This window comes from Spermophilus citellus, assembly GCF_964194105.1.
Source record: "Spermophilus citellus genome assembly, chromosome: 5".
Taxonomy (NCBI): Eukaryota; Metazoa; Chordata; class Mammalia; order Rodentia; family Sciuridae; genus Spermophilus; species Spermophilus citellus.
The window spans coordinates 107758050-107771217 of NC_138186.1; the positions used below are offsets into that span (position 1 = coordinate 107758050).

Here is a 13168-nt window from a genome sequence, read left to right on the forward strand (position 1 = left end):
GTATTTATGAGGCAACTGAAGAAATTTCAATAATGACTGATGCTTGGTTTCACAAAGAAGTATTAATATTTTTATGTATGATGATGGTACTGTCGTCATGTTTTTACAAAGGGCATTTGGATATTGAATTCAGGGCCTTGAGCAAGTGAGCTATACCATAGCTCTTAAAGAATATCTTTTATTTTTTTATTTAAATGGAAATTATTATTTTAAAAATATCTTTGTTTTATTTTTATGTGGTGCTGAGGATTGAACCCAGGGCCTCACATGCCCTAGGCGAGCACTCTACCGCTGAGCCACAACCCCTAGCCTCAAGAGTATCTTTTAAATAAACATCTTGAAGTATGTATAATTTTTGTCGGATTTATTTCAAAATAATCTGGGTGGGGAAGGGTGGAATGTGGGACAGATACTGCAAAAACATAATTAGCCATGAATTGATAATATGAAGCTGAGAAATGGGTGCATGGGAGTTTATTATATTATTCTCTCTACTTTTGTATACATTTAAAATATTTCTCAATAAAAAGTTAAAGAAAACAAATATTTAACAAATGTTCACAGTCTCACCTTATCTTTTGATGAAGAATGCTTCTTGGCAGCTCTGGGTTGAGTATTTTCTATAGTAACAGTGCCACTGTACTGATCAGGATCTGTCTCCTGTAAACTTCTATATTTACTCATTTTTCCCAAAAGCACAGGTTTTGATACCTATGTAGATGCCATATACATAACACAAAACTTCTTAAGCAAATAAATTTTGGATATACCTTTCTTTTTAAAATCTCTAACTCACTAAAAATATAAAAAGATTATTTTCTTAACATTAATTCTCAAAAGCATAAGGATTTAAATTCCTGGAGAATAAGAAGTATATCATACTTAATGCATACATGCATAAACCCCACTATCGAAACACCATACAAACTCAGTTATATGTAAAACATAATGACTCTCAGACATCTGACAATACACTCAAAAAATATCTAAATGAGTGAATAAATGCTCTTCACAAAGACCTCAAAATTACTTTTTTTTCTCCTTACCCTTTCTTCTATTATAGGAAGTGAAATATCAATGAAAGGATCTTTCACAGTGGAGATCTTAAAAAGAAAACAAATTGAGAACTTCTGTTAGAATTATAATATAGACATGTAGTTCCGTAAAGTATCAAAGAAATCAAACTTCCCAGTTCAAAGTTTTAAGTTAAAACAAAGCATGAAATGTTAAGGAAAAAACCATGGGGAAAGAAGCAGAGAGCTTGACAGTGTTTTGAAGATTGCTTAGGCTAATTGTTTTAAAAGATACTTTCTACCTTTGTGAGAGAGAAATCAACTTCTATGTTGATTATTGCAAAAATTTAAGTTATAGCATGTTGACACATTATGTTTAAATGGGATAGGCTACAAGGAAATATAATTTATAATCCTGATTTTATAAGACTAAAGAGGGCAGAAGAGTACTTCACAATCTGGGACAGAAAAAACGGATATAAAGACTCTTTTTTACCAATCAAGTCTGACAAAAGTTTAAATTTACCATACTCTAAGCCATATACTTTCAGAAGTATTCCTATGAAGCGACTGAAAATCTCTAACAATTTATACATGCTTTAAGTTGTTAAAGATGAAATTTAAAATAAAAAGTATTACTGAATTCAAAGATGAGCCAAGACAAAAACAAAAAATGTTAGTCTTATAGGTATAAAATTGAAATTAAGTGTTATAGAATCACCCTAAATTATGTTACGATTATGTCTATTACAATGTAACATAGTTGCCCTTCACAGAAGTAGCTAATGTATTTTAGCAAATTAAGATAGACCAAAAGCACCTCATGGATGTGTCAAGAAGAAAAATAAAATCATACACATAAAACATTTACTTGAAAAATAATTTTAAATTATGTTTACTTTCTAGGAGTATAGGGTATATTATTAAAATGTTTTTAAAGATTAAGTCATGTAGTCACTTATTGTGAATTTTAAAAATGACTGCTCATTAATATATGTAAAAGAAAACATAATAAAAATGATGTGACTGTAATGTATTCCAAGAAGTGAATTTCAAAGTACCTACATTTGCACATTCTTCACACATGACTGTGCTAGTTAATTCACCAATAAAGATCCGATCTATGAAGTTCATTTTCACACCTTCTTTTCCATATGCTGTAAAAATCATACTTTTTAACACTAAAAACATAGCAACCATCCAATAATGTTTCATGCTATTGTCTGTTATTCAAAAGTAATCCAAATAAGGCAGATTTCCTTTATTATATTTAATAATATATTTTACTATATAATGATACAATGTCTCCTTCACTTTTTTTTTTTTTTTTGGGTAAGGGAAATACAACCATCAGCTACCAGAGTCTCTAAGAAATAAAGATTTTCTAAAACATAATAGAAAACTAAATAGAGCAATACCACTATTCCACACCTCAGCTGCTCCCATTAAACCTTGGAAAGCCTCTGTGTCTAACCTAGTAGCACACAGAAGAATAGGGAAGATTATGCTTTCAGGCTGCAGGTGCCAAGGTTATAGTTATAAAAAAAAATGTGGTAAAAATAAGTAAACATAGCATAGAAGAAGGAATTAACATGGGCATCTTACAATTCACCTAAACACACATACACACACATGCTCATAGTATTTTTTTAATTAAAATTAGTTTGCTCAGGAAATATTTATAAATCAAAGGAAACTATGCCTGTGATTTGCTTTAAAATAATCTGGAGTTGGAAAAATAAATTAAACAAAAAAGTAGAGTCAGGCATGGTAGCACATTCCTGTAATCCTCAGGCTGAGGCTAGAATATCACAAGTTCAAGGCAAAAACAGACTACTTAGCAAGACCCTGTCTCAAAAAATAAAAAAGGGTTGGGGATTCAGAGGAATGGTATGGTGCTTTGTCTAGCATGTATGGGGCCCTGGATTCAATCCCACTACTGGAAAAAATACTACTACTACTAAAGTAAACATAATAAGCCATGAGTGTAAAGCTGGATGATAGGTACAAGAGACTACATTATATTATTCTACTTCAACAAAAATTTTAAAATTTCCTTAGTAAACCATGAGGGAGAAAGCATATTAATAATTCTATTCACCCCTCTTTCAAACTTATCTTCTATCCTTTTTGGACCTCTACCAGGTTTCATACAAACAGTATTTATAATCATTTAAAACATTATCTGAAGCACTGAATAACAGAGATTTGTATTTAACATATATCAATAAACATTAATTATAATAACTTTAGAAATACTATGATAAATTAAGATATTTCATTAAGAAAAATTGTACAAGGAGTTAAAAATACAAAAAACAAAAATGGGAAGAAACTGAGCTACATACTAAACAATACACTAGATGGCACTATCTCAACACAAAAGAACAAGGAGCATGCTTAGGAAACAAAATCTCAAATGTTTAATTAATGAGTCTTAGATGGTACAACAATTTATGTATATTTGTTTATAAATTATAGACATATAGCATGAACATTATAAAATTACAAAAGAAGTTTTAAAAAGAGGAAATAAATAAAACAAAATACTTTAAATGATTTTTAAAAATAGCCAACTACTTTATACTAACATTAGTTAATATCACAAGGTAGATTACATACACTTAGGACTGGGTAAATTGTTAATATCACAGGATATAATCACACTGAAATATTTATAAGCTAGGAGCTTTGATTAGAGTCATTGATTTTGCCCCATATTTTGACTGATGAAGAACAAACACTAAGAATAGGCAAATTGTACTTATGTTTGACTTGTTAGTACTCTCAACAAATTATTTCTTTACAAGTTTTTGGAACAGTTAATCATTTTATCTAGATAAATTTAGATAATACCTGTAAATATATTTATCTAAACACCAAAATGACACAATATGATAAATGTGAACTTCCAAGAAGATGCTGCTTTCCACATATTTTCAAGTCTCAGAAGGCCTAACATAGGTCATCAGTGACAATCTGTATAAGTGGAATTAGTTTGTTTGCTTTTAGTTTTAAGAAACTCACAGGATACATTCTAAAATTTTCTACGTCCCATTATAGCATCTTGCCACCACTGGTGTAAGTACACCCTCCTTTTAAGGTCTCAATGTTAGAAAATTAGTTCATACAATGCTCTATTCTTTTTCCCCAGACTAATCTTAATATTGTAGAAAAAAGTTTTAACTTTAAAAGTCAACATACCTTTGACTTTTTTTCTAGTTTCTTCATCAGCAGTTTTAGTAGTTGGGTTGTTAAATGCTTTTAGAATGCTTGCTTGTATTCTCTGTAAAATAAAGTTAACAGAATCTTATCTAGTAATAATTAACTCAGAGCTCATTCTCTTTGACTTTCAAATAGCAGGGTACACTGTGGATCTCAGTTCCTTAGTCTGAAAATAAAATATCTGAATTTTTTTAAAGATAAAATATATTATTTTGTCCTTTTCTAAAATTCCATGAACACTTGAGTAACTCTCTAGTGGCAAATTCTTAATAGAGTCAAAATTCCTATGTTTAGATTTTTCTCTTGAGCTTAAAGTATTTCTATCAGTTTAAAAAAGCAAGCAGAATGGAATAATACTTGGCTTTAAAGAAGAATAAATTTATGGCATTTGCCAGTAAATGGATAAAGGTGGAGAATATCATGCTAAACAAAATAAGCAAATCCCCCCAAAAAAACACAAATGCTGAATGTTTTCTCAGATATGCAGATGCTAACACACAATAAGGGAGGTGGGTGGCTAGGGAAAAACAAGAGGTACTTTAGATTAGGCAGAGGTGAGTGAAGGGAGGGGAGGAAGTATGGAAGTAGGAAGGATAGTAGAATGAATTGGACATTATTACCCTATATGCAATATGACTACACAACCAGTATGATTCTATATCACACACAACCAGAAGAATGATAAGTCATACTCCATTTATGATGTGTCAAAATCCTTTCTACTGTCATGTATAACTAATTAGAATTAAAAAATGAAAATAAAAAGATTTTCCATTAGGAGGCTGAAATAAAACAGGCACAAAAAATCATTAAAAAATAAATCATAAATAATAAAGCAAGCAGCCTATTTTTCTTATCAGCTTAGAGTAAGTTTATTCTCTCTCCTCCTTTCTTTCTCCCCCTCTCTCTCTCTAAAATGACTTTCCTTAATCAGAACAGAAAAAAATAAAATAAAAATAACAAAGAGACCATCTGGAATTTCCCGTCTATGAAGAAAACCTTAATATAGCTACCAAGTTGGTCACTATGATCTCCATATAGAATAAATAGGCATGTACATGCACATACAAACACATATACATGCCTCAAGTCCAGAATATCAATATCCATAGAAAGAAGAATACCTCAAATCCTAATTATGATTCTATTTGAACTTAGTTGTCAGTAGAGATCATACTATCAGAATTTCTTAGTAAATAATGAAGTTTGTATTTCTACACCTTATGCTTTAGGGAAAATCCAATCTCACAGAAAACTTTCAGAATGAAATAAACTACACATTCCAAGAATATAAACTTATTTAACTTAATAAATGATTACTTTCCACATTAGCTGTGCCCCTAATTAGTAGGATGAATTTCTTCTGTAATTCACATTCTGACAGTGGGATGAAAGCAAAGCTTATTGATTATCTTTCAAAATATATTTTCTATCTTGATCACAGGTTTGGACATATAAAACCACTCTCTGAACTGGACTTCACAGTGTGAAAATGATAAATAATTCTGTTGTTAAAAAATATGTCAAAAAGAAACTAAACTCAAACTGCAGATTTCCTACAGAATAAAAACACTACATATTAGAATCCAACACATATCCATTGTTCAAAAGAAGTTTTACAACCTTAAATATTTAAATAAGTTAAAAAAAATAAATAGTTGAAGCAATAAACTTATAGATTTAGAAAAAGGGCACCTAAAATAAATAAAAGTAGGAGGAAAGAGTTTTTTTTAGTTGTTGATAGAACTTTATTTTTATTGGTTTATATGTGGTACTGAGAATGGAACCCAGTGCCTCACACATGTTAGGCAAGTGCTCTACCACTGAGCCACCACCCCAACCCCCAGGAAAGAGTTTTAATGAAAACAAAAATAGCAACTAAAAATAGAAAAAAATTAAGAAAAGAATCAAAAGTTAATTCTCTGGGTAGAAGATAAATAAACCCACTAGATAATCTTAAAGTATAGTGAAAGGAATAATATCATGCCTAAGAAAAAAGACAACCCACTTATAAGTTCAGGAAAATTTCAATAACTATAAGGGACTACTTTGTTCAATATCCAGGTAATTACATTTGAAAACTTAAAAACAAATACCATAGATAATTTTCCAAGAAAATAACATTATTAAAATTAACCTCAGGAGAGACAGAAAATCTTTCAACTATCATGGGGAGGAAAAAAAAAAAGAACATTGTTAAATAGAACTTATAAAAAGCCATAGGCCCTAGTAATTTCACAGAGTAGCACCATCAAACCTATGTTTCAGGGCACAGAAAAATGGAAACTTCCAAATTATTTCCATAAAGCTTAATACAGGTAAAATAAAGAAACAAATCACACAAACTGCATACAACACAGACCAGTACCACTCATGGGAAAATTCTAAAAATGTCAGCAACAGAATAAAAACAGTAGCACATTAAAAAAACAAAAATACATTATAACCCAGAGTAAGAATGCAGGAAATCTAATTAAAAAAAAATTTTTTTTTTTAGTTGCAGGTGAACAAATACCTTTATTTTATTTATTTAGTTTTATGTGGTGCTGAGGATCAAACCCAGTGCCTCATGCATGCTAGGCAAGTGCTCAGACACTGAGCTACAACCCCAGTCCCGGAAATCTATTAATATAAGCCATCATTGGGCTGGGGATGTGGCTCAAGTGTGGCCCGGGTTCGATTCTCAGGACCACATACAAAGATGTTGTGTCTGCCAAAAACAAAAAAAAATAAATATTAAAACTCTCTCTCTCTCTCCCCCCCCCGTTTTAAAAAATATATATATAAGCCATTATATTAATAGATTTAAGAAACAAAAAATTATAAGATCAAATCATTTGATATCTTTTATTCACTAGAATCTACTATTGTAAGAGATTTAGTTGATACGGTTGGATAGAAAACACATCTTAGAAGTATAAAAACGATAAATGAAATAAAATTGTTTTCATAGCATAGCTATCTGTCTGAAAAAGCTTAAAGAACCTATTGACATGAAAACTACTAAAATAAGAAAAAAATTTAATAGTGGGTTATATGAAGTCAATAGCCTTCATGTAGACAGACAAAAAAAAACCAGAAAATATGGAAGAAAATACTCAATTTATAATAGCAATAAAAAGATAAAACATTACTCACAAACATAAAAGAAAACTTGATTAAATGGAAAGAAATACCATGTTCTTGGATAGGTCATACAGCATTATAAACATTCAAAACATACCAATCTATCCACCAAATTTATCCATCCACATATTTCCAGTAAAAACACCAACAGTTTGTTCTTTCTTTCTTTTTCTCTTTCTCTTTCTTTCTCTTTAAGGGGGAAAGGTAAAAGCAAAATTGATTCTAAACCAAATATGGAAAATAAACAGAACTGTAATGAAAACTCTAGTAGAGAGGGAGTACAGTGAAGGAAGATGGGCCTACTAGATTTACTTTTTTCCAGATTTTATTGGCACACTGTAGTTGTACATAATGGTGGGACTGTTATATAATAGTACATGCACACAATATAATTTGGCCAATATCATTCCCCAGTGTTGTCCTTTTCCCTCCTTCCATCTCTCCCATGTTCTCTTTCTCTTCTCTACTGATTTCCCTTCTATTTTCATGAGATTCTCCAACCCTTTCTTTTCCTACTAGATTTATTAAAATGCATTAAATCCTTAGTAATTAGCATTCAGACAAAAAGAACCAAAGGGAATTTCATAAAAAGCCCCAAATATATGTGTGAAAATTTGGTATAATTAGAGTATATGAAAAGTATATATTACAGAATTCAGATATTTGTAGGATAGCTATAAGAACAAAGGAAATACCCACAGAACAGGATATATTTTAAACAGGTCAAAGGTTTAAATCTAAACAGTATGGAGATTCCTCAGAAAACTTGGAATGCAACCACTATTTGACCCTGTTAGCCCACTCCTCAGCATATACTCAAAGGACTTAAAATCATCCTATTATAGTGAAGTGGCCACATCAATAGCTAAGCTAAGAAAACAACTTAGGTGCCCTTCAACAGGTGAATGGATAAAGAAAATGTGGAACATATCCACAAATGGAATATTACTCAACCATAAAGAAGAATGAAATTATGGCATTTGCTGGTAAATGGATGGAACTGGGAACTATCATGATAACTGAAATAAGCCAATCCCAAAAAAAACAAAAGCTGAATGTTCTGATAGGCAGATGCTGATTCACAATGGGGGGAGGGCAGCAACAGGAGGAGTGGAGGTTTACCAGATTGGACAGGGGGGAGTGAGGGGAAGGGAAGAGGGAAAGACTGTAGAATGAACCCACATAATTTTTCTATGTTCATGTGAATACACACCAGTGTAACTCATCATGTACAACCACAAAAATGGGAAGTCATACTCCATGTCTGTATGATATGTCATATGTAACTAAAAAGAACAAATAAAATTTTTTAAAAGGTTTAAATCTAAAAATGAACCATAAAAATATAAAAGACAGTGACATACCTTTGTAACTTTGAGTGGAAATAACCTTTTTAACTACTTCAATATTCAGAAGCCACAAAGAGAATTTTAAAATTTAAAATTATAAAAAAAAATTAAACTTAGAAAAGCCTACCATTTTATAAGCAAAATCAAAACAAAAATGACCAACTTGGAAACACATTCTCTCCCTAGACATAAAAAGCTCTTAGAAATCAGCAAAAACTGGGAGGGGGGAAAAATATGAAAAGAATGCATGCTAAAACTACCCAGAGATACCATTTATTCATCTATCAGACTGCCAAAACTTCAAAAGTTTGAGAATAATCTTTTGGTAAGGCTGTGCAGAAACAATCTCTTAAATGATACATTACCGTCAGAAATGGAAATTGTATAGTCTTTATCTATAGAGGACAAGTTGAGAATATCAAAATTATAAGTGCATATATCTATCAATAAAGGACTGGTTAAATGTGTTAAGCTAAAAACTAAATAAAGAAACTTCCTATCTTCTGATATGGAAAGATCACTATAATGTGTTAAGTGAAAAAAGACAAAAGCAAGGAGAAAGGTGTATACATGTTGAATATTTCTAATTTGAAATGTCTGGAATAAGAAGTGTTTCAAATTTTGGATTAGGGATGCTTAACCCATATCTAGTATATGCCACCTTTTGAGAAATAAGGAGAGGGAAAGAAACTACATAAACCAAGAAAGACAACCACATAGGATACAAGCAACAACTGCACCAACACATAGGAAAGGCAAAGGAAATCCACAGGAGCAAAGTTACCAATGACTCCTGTCATTGCTTTTAACTGGAGAATAGAATACATCAAGAGTAAACTGCTCATGTTCTTATTCTCCCTTCCATGCTCTGCTGCCTTGATTAGCAAGGGACGGGACACACATTACCCTATCAAAAATGTTTTGCTCTGACCTACTCTTAAGAGCAATGGAGTAGGCCATGATTAACTCAGGAGAAACACAGAGTAGCCAGCCTCTAGCCCTTCAGGAACAGAGTTAGTACTGCTCTCTCTTACACCTCTACCAGATATTTTGATTTTAACAAACATGGTTAAAAACACTTTGATGATCTATGCCTACTGACTTCCATAAGGAGCACTTATAAACCTTGGAAAGTCAAAGCCAGATATGTTCCAGAGACATTCTCAAATTGATGTTCTTTTTTTTTTTTTTTTTTTTTTTTTTTTTTTTTTGTGGACAACAGCCTTTATTGATTTTGAAAAGGTAAGCCTACTTTCTGGATTTCCTGATGGTAGATTTCACCAGCCTTGAGGCTGTCTTTGCTCTCTTTAGGTACTGGGACAATCAAACCATACTGACCTGCTTTATAAAGGTTCTAGAACTGAGGGCTGGTCCCAGCTGGTGGCCCAGACTATAACCAGAGGGGAAAAGGACCAAGTTCAGACCTTCTACGTGGGAGAGCCTTGACATTTCTTTTTTTTGGTGTATCTTACAGTATATTCCTACTCACAGAAGTTACAGACAGTTCCTCCTAAGACCAATTAAGATTGACCTACCTAATTATATAGAATATAAAAAAATACAGAACATTTTAACATTCTCTCCTTTGGAAGTAAAATATACATGATCCAACTATGGAAGAGGAAGAAAAAAGGCTAAGGGCAGGGATCCCTGACTATCCCAATACATGACACTCTCACTCCAATCTCCTCTGCAACTTTATGGGTCACCAGAGCAAGGACTTTCTCCTCAGGAGAAAGGAAGGACCACAGCCCCCTGTCTTGAGCTTAGAAGAAAATACAGTCACCTCAGAGGTTCACTCAACTCTGAGGGGAATTTTCAAGTAAACAAATGAAGTTGGGTTGCACCATTCAGAAGGTGGGTAGGAAACATGGGGGTCAGTAGCTACACAGGAGAAGCCCTGCCTGAAGGCCTGTGTTCCTTCCCTCTACTCCCATGGTGTACTTGCCCCAGGGGAGTGAGGGGGTCTCCCAAATTAAAGAGGTCTGGGCAAATGTTCAGAGGAGAGAGGGTTCTATATCTCATGATGGCCTCCCCATCAGCCTCTAGTCCCAGACAATGCTGGCAGCTGGGATTCCTAAAATCAGGAACTCATGGTCTTAGGAAGAGCAACCTTAATACAAGAAAAATGTGCAAAAGAAAAAAAATTAAATAACTCAATCCAAGCATATAAGATTAATATTCTGTCAGAGCAAGAACACTTTGTTTTGGATTTCTCCCTTCCCCTCCCACCTCCCACCTCTGGAATATTCCATCTGCTCAAGTACCCAAGATAAGAATTACACAGATAAGGGCAGAGGACTGGGAAAGATGAAGGAAGATAAAAGGAAGGAAGTCACCGCTAAGATAAAATGAAAAAAAAAAAAGGTGCAAAATGATTACCTCAGTCCTCCTTTGTCTACCCCTGGGCTCATGGGTTAAAGACATGTGTGCAGCCAAAATATAGTGTAAGGAAGAAAAACCCAACACGTCCCCTTCTTGTCACAAAACCCAAATGTGAGCCTCAGATGGTTCTGTCAGTCCAGAGGGTGCTCCCTCCAGGGAAGGGGGCGGAGCAGGTCAAGAGCACAGTCTCCAGGGCAGCAGGTGTGTGGTGGCTGATGGTGGGGGGGCCATTTTCCCGCCCACCAGAGGGCTGCTCCTCTGCTGGTTGGTGGTGCTTCCCATTCCCTCCCCTCCCTGGAGGCAGACATTATAGCTGGAAGCCCTCCATGGGGGCCTCAGACTGCTGGAAGATGAACTGCTGTTGCGTTTCATCCACTTGGGGAGCCAGGCTGCTATCATCATCTTCTACACCAAAGTAGTGCTCAATAAGATCGAAGGCCTTCTGGTAGATCTCCTGGTTCTCATGGCTCTGGAGAAACTCAATTTTATCCAAGCCATAGGCTTCCTCAATGAGGCCACAGTAGGGATTGACCCCTGAGCCACTGCGCTTGCCCTCTTGCTCTCCAAGCCGAAGAATGTTCTCTAGTCCATTGAGGGCCACTTGCACAATCTTTGAATCCATCACAGTCAGCAAGTCACACAGCGGTTTGATACAGCCCAGTGACACCAGGTACCTGATCTGCTCAGGGGTTCCTCCTGATGTGGCATTGGTGATGGCCCAGGCTGCTTCTTTCCTTGTACGAAATTCTGCTTTCTGAAGGATTTCAATCAACACAGGGAAGATGTTTGCATCTATGACAGCCTGTATTTGAGCCCTATTGCCAGCAGTGATATTTGAAATGGTCCAGCAAGCTTCCTTCCGGATTGACTCCTTGGAGCTGCTCAGCAAATGGAGGAGGCAAGGGAGGGCTGAACAGTTAAGAATGACCTGGGTCTGGATGTCATCCCCAGTGACAATGTTACCCACAGCTCTCAGGGCAGGAGAAGCCACTTTGTTATCGTTGTGCATCAAAAGCTCTACCAATCTCCGGCAGACTCCAGAGTCTATGACTGCTTGGATCTTCTCATTGGGGCCATCAGACAGGTAAGAGAGGGCCCTGCAAGCATCTGCCAGTAAGTCTGAGTCACTGCTGAAGAGTAGGCGAGATAGTACAGGCAAACAAGGAGAGACCTTTGCGAACTCTGGGGGTGGATTCTTCCCTCGGCAGAGATTTGACAGGGCCCAGACTGCATTCCGTGTCATTGTCAGACGTGTGGACTTGGTGAGGAGTGTTAACAAAGGATTAAGGATGGAACAGTTCAAGACGTAATCTCGGCAAATGGAACTATCTCCAGCTATGTTTCCTAGGGCCCAGACTGCCTGTTCCTGTACATCCTCAAAGTCCGAGTTAAGCAGCTCTATAAAAATGGGAACAGCCCCTGCTTCAATGACAATTTTGGTCTGCTGAGAGGTTCCAGAGGCAATGTTTGTTAGAGCCCAGGCAGCTTCAAACTGTAATGTACAATTCTCATTCCTCTTCAGAAACTCTACAAACCGATCAACTACTCCTGGAGTGTTGATAACTTCATTTATTGGTGGACTAGGCTCTTTGGAGAGCAGTTTCCGGAATTTCTATGTGGTTGCTAATTGCAAGTCAGAATCATCAGAAAAGAGCATCTCCACCATCTCTCTTGTGATCACACTCTCCCCAGTTGTAGAGCTCACATAGGAGTCCATGAGGAGACTATCAAACATAGCGGCTTCTTCATTAATCAGCTCCACATTTCTTCGTTTAAAAAGTTGCTGCTCCCACTTCTGCTTCCGGAGCTGAATGCCCTCTTCCTCTCTTCTTCGCCTCATTTCCTCGGGGTTCAAGGCATTGTTCTTATAGCTCTTCATTCGATAATTGTCTTTTCCTGGGCTCACCATGGTCTCCATCGCAGCACCACTCGCTCAGACTTGGCGGTGGCAGCTGCGGTAGCTTCAGCAGACCCAAATTGATGTTCTTTAAGGAGCTGTCAGTCAATAATGGCAATAGGTTTGTGCTTGCTACCTGGTTTAGAAAACTAAACAATTTCTATTGTTTAAGA

General features: G+C 35.2%; 2 protein-coding genes across 5 annotated transcripts in view; both read right to left on the bottom strand.

Annotated features, from left to right (window-relative positions):
* Positions 1–13168, bottom strand: part of USP45 (ubiquitin specific peptidase 45) — a 99541-nt gene that overhangs the window by 22697 nt on the left and 63676 nt on the right. For all 4 annotated transcript variants that reach the window (XM_081294251.1, XM_081294252.1, XM_081294250.1 and 1 more), the window contains exons 10-13: positions 4218–4299; positions 2079–2170; positions 1047–1103; positions 571–711 (exon numbers count right to left, since the gene is read on the bottom strand). In XM_081294251.1, the coding sequence (XP_081150377.1) occupies positions 571–711; positions 1047–1103; positions 2079–2170; positions 4218–4299 (372 nt within the window). The remainder of the gene's footprint in view (positions 1–570; positions 712–1046; positions 1104–2078; positions 2171–4217; positions 4300–13168) is intronic.
* Positions 9932–13064, bottom strand: LOC308649143 (importin subunit alpha-7-like). Its single transcript, XM_081294547.1, has one exon. It carries the CDS (start codon positions 12339–12341, stop codon positions 11406–11408), a length of 936 nt encoding a protein of 311 aa, XP_081150673.1. The 5' UTR covers positions 12342–13064; the 3' UTR covers positions 9932–11405.

Excerpts from the sequence above, each read along its gene's own strand:
- LOC308649143 (XM_081294547.1), bottom strand. The coding sequence starts at position 12,341 with ATGACACGGAATGCAGTCTGGGCCCTGTCAAATCTCTGCCGAGGGAAG.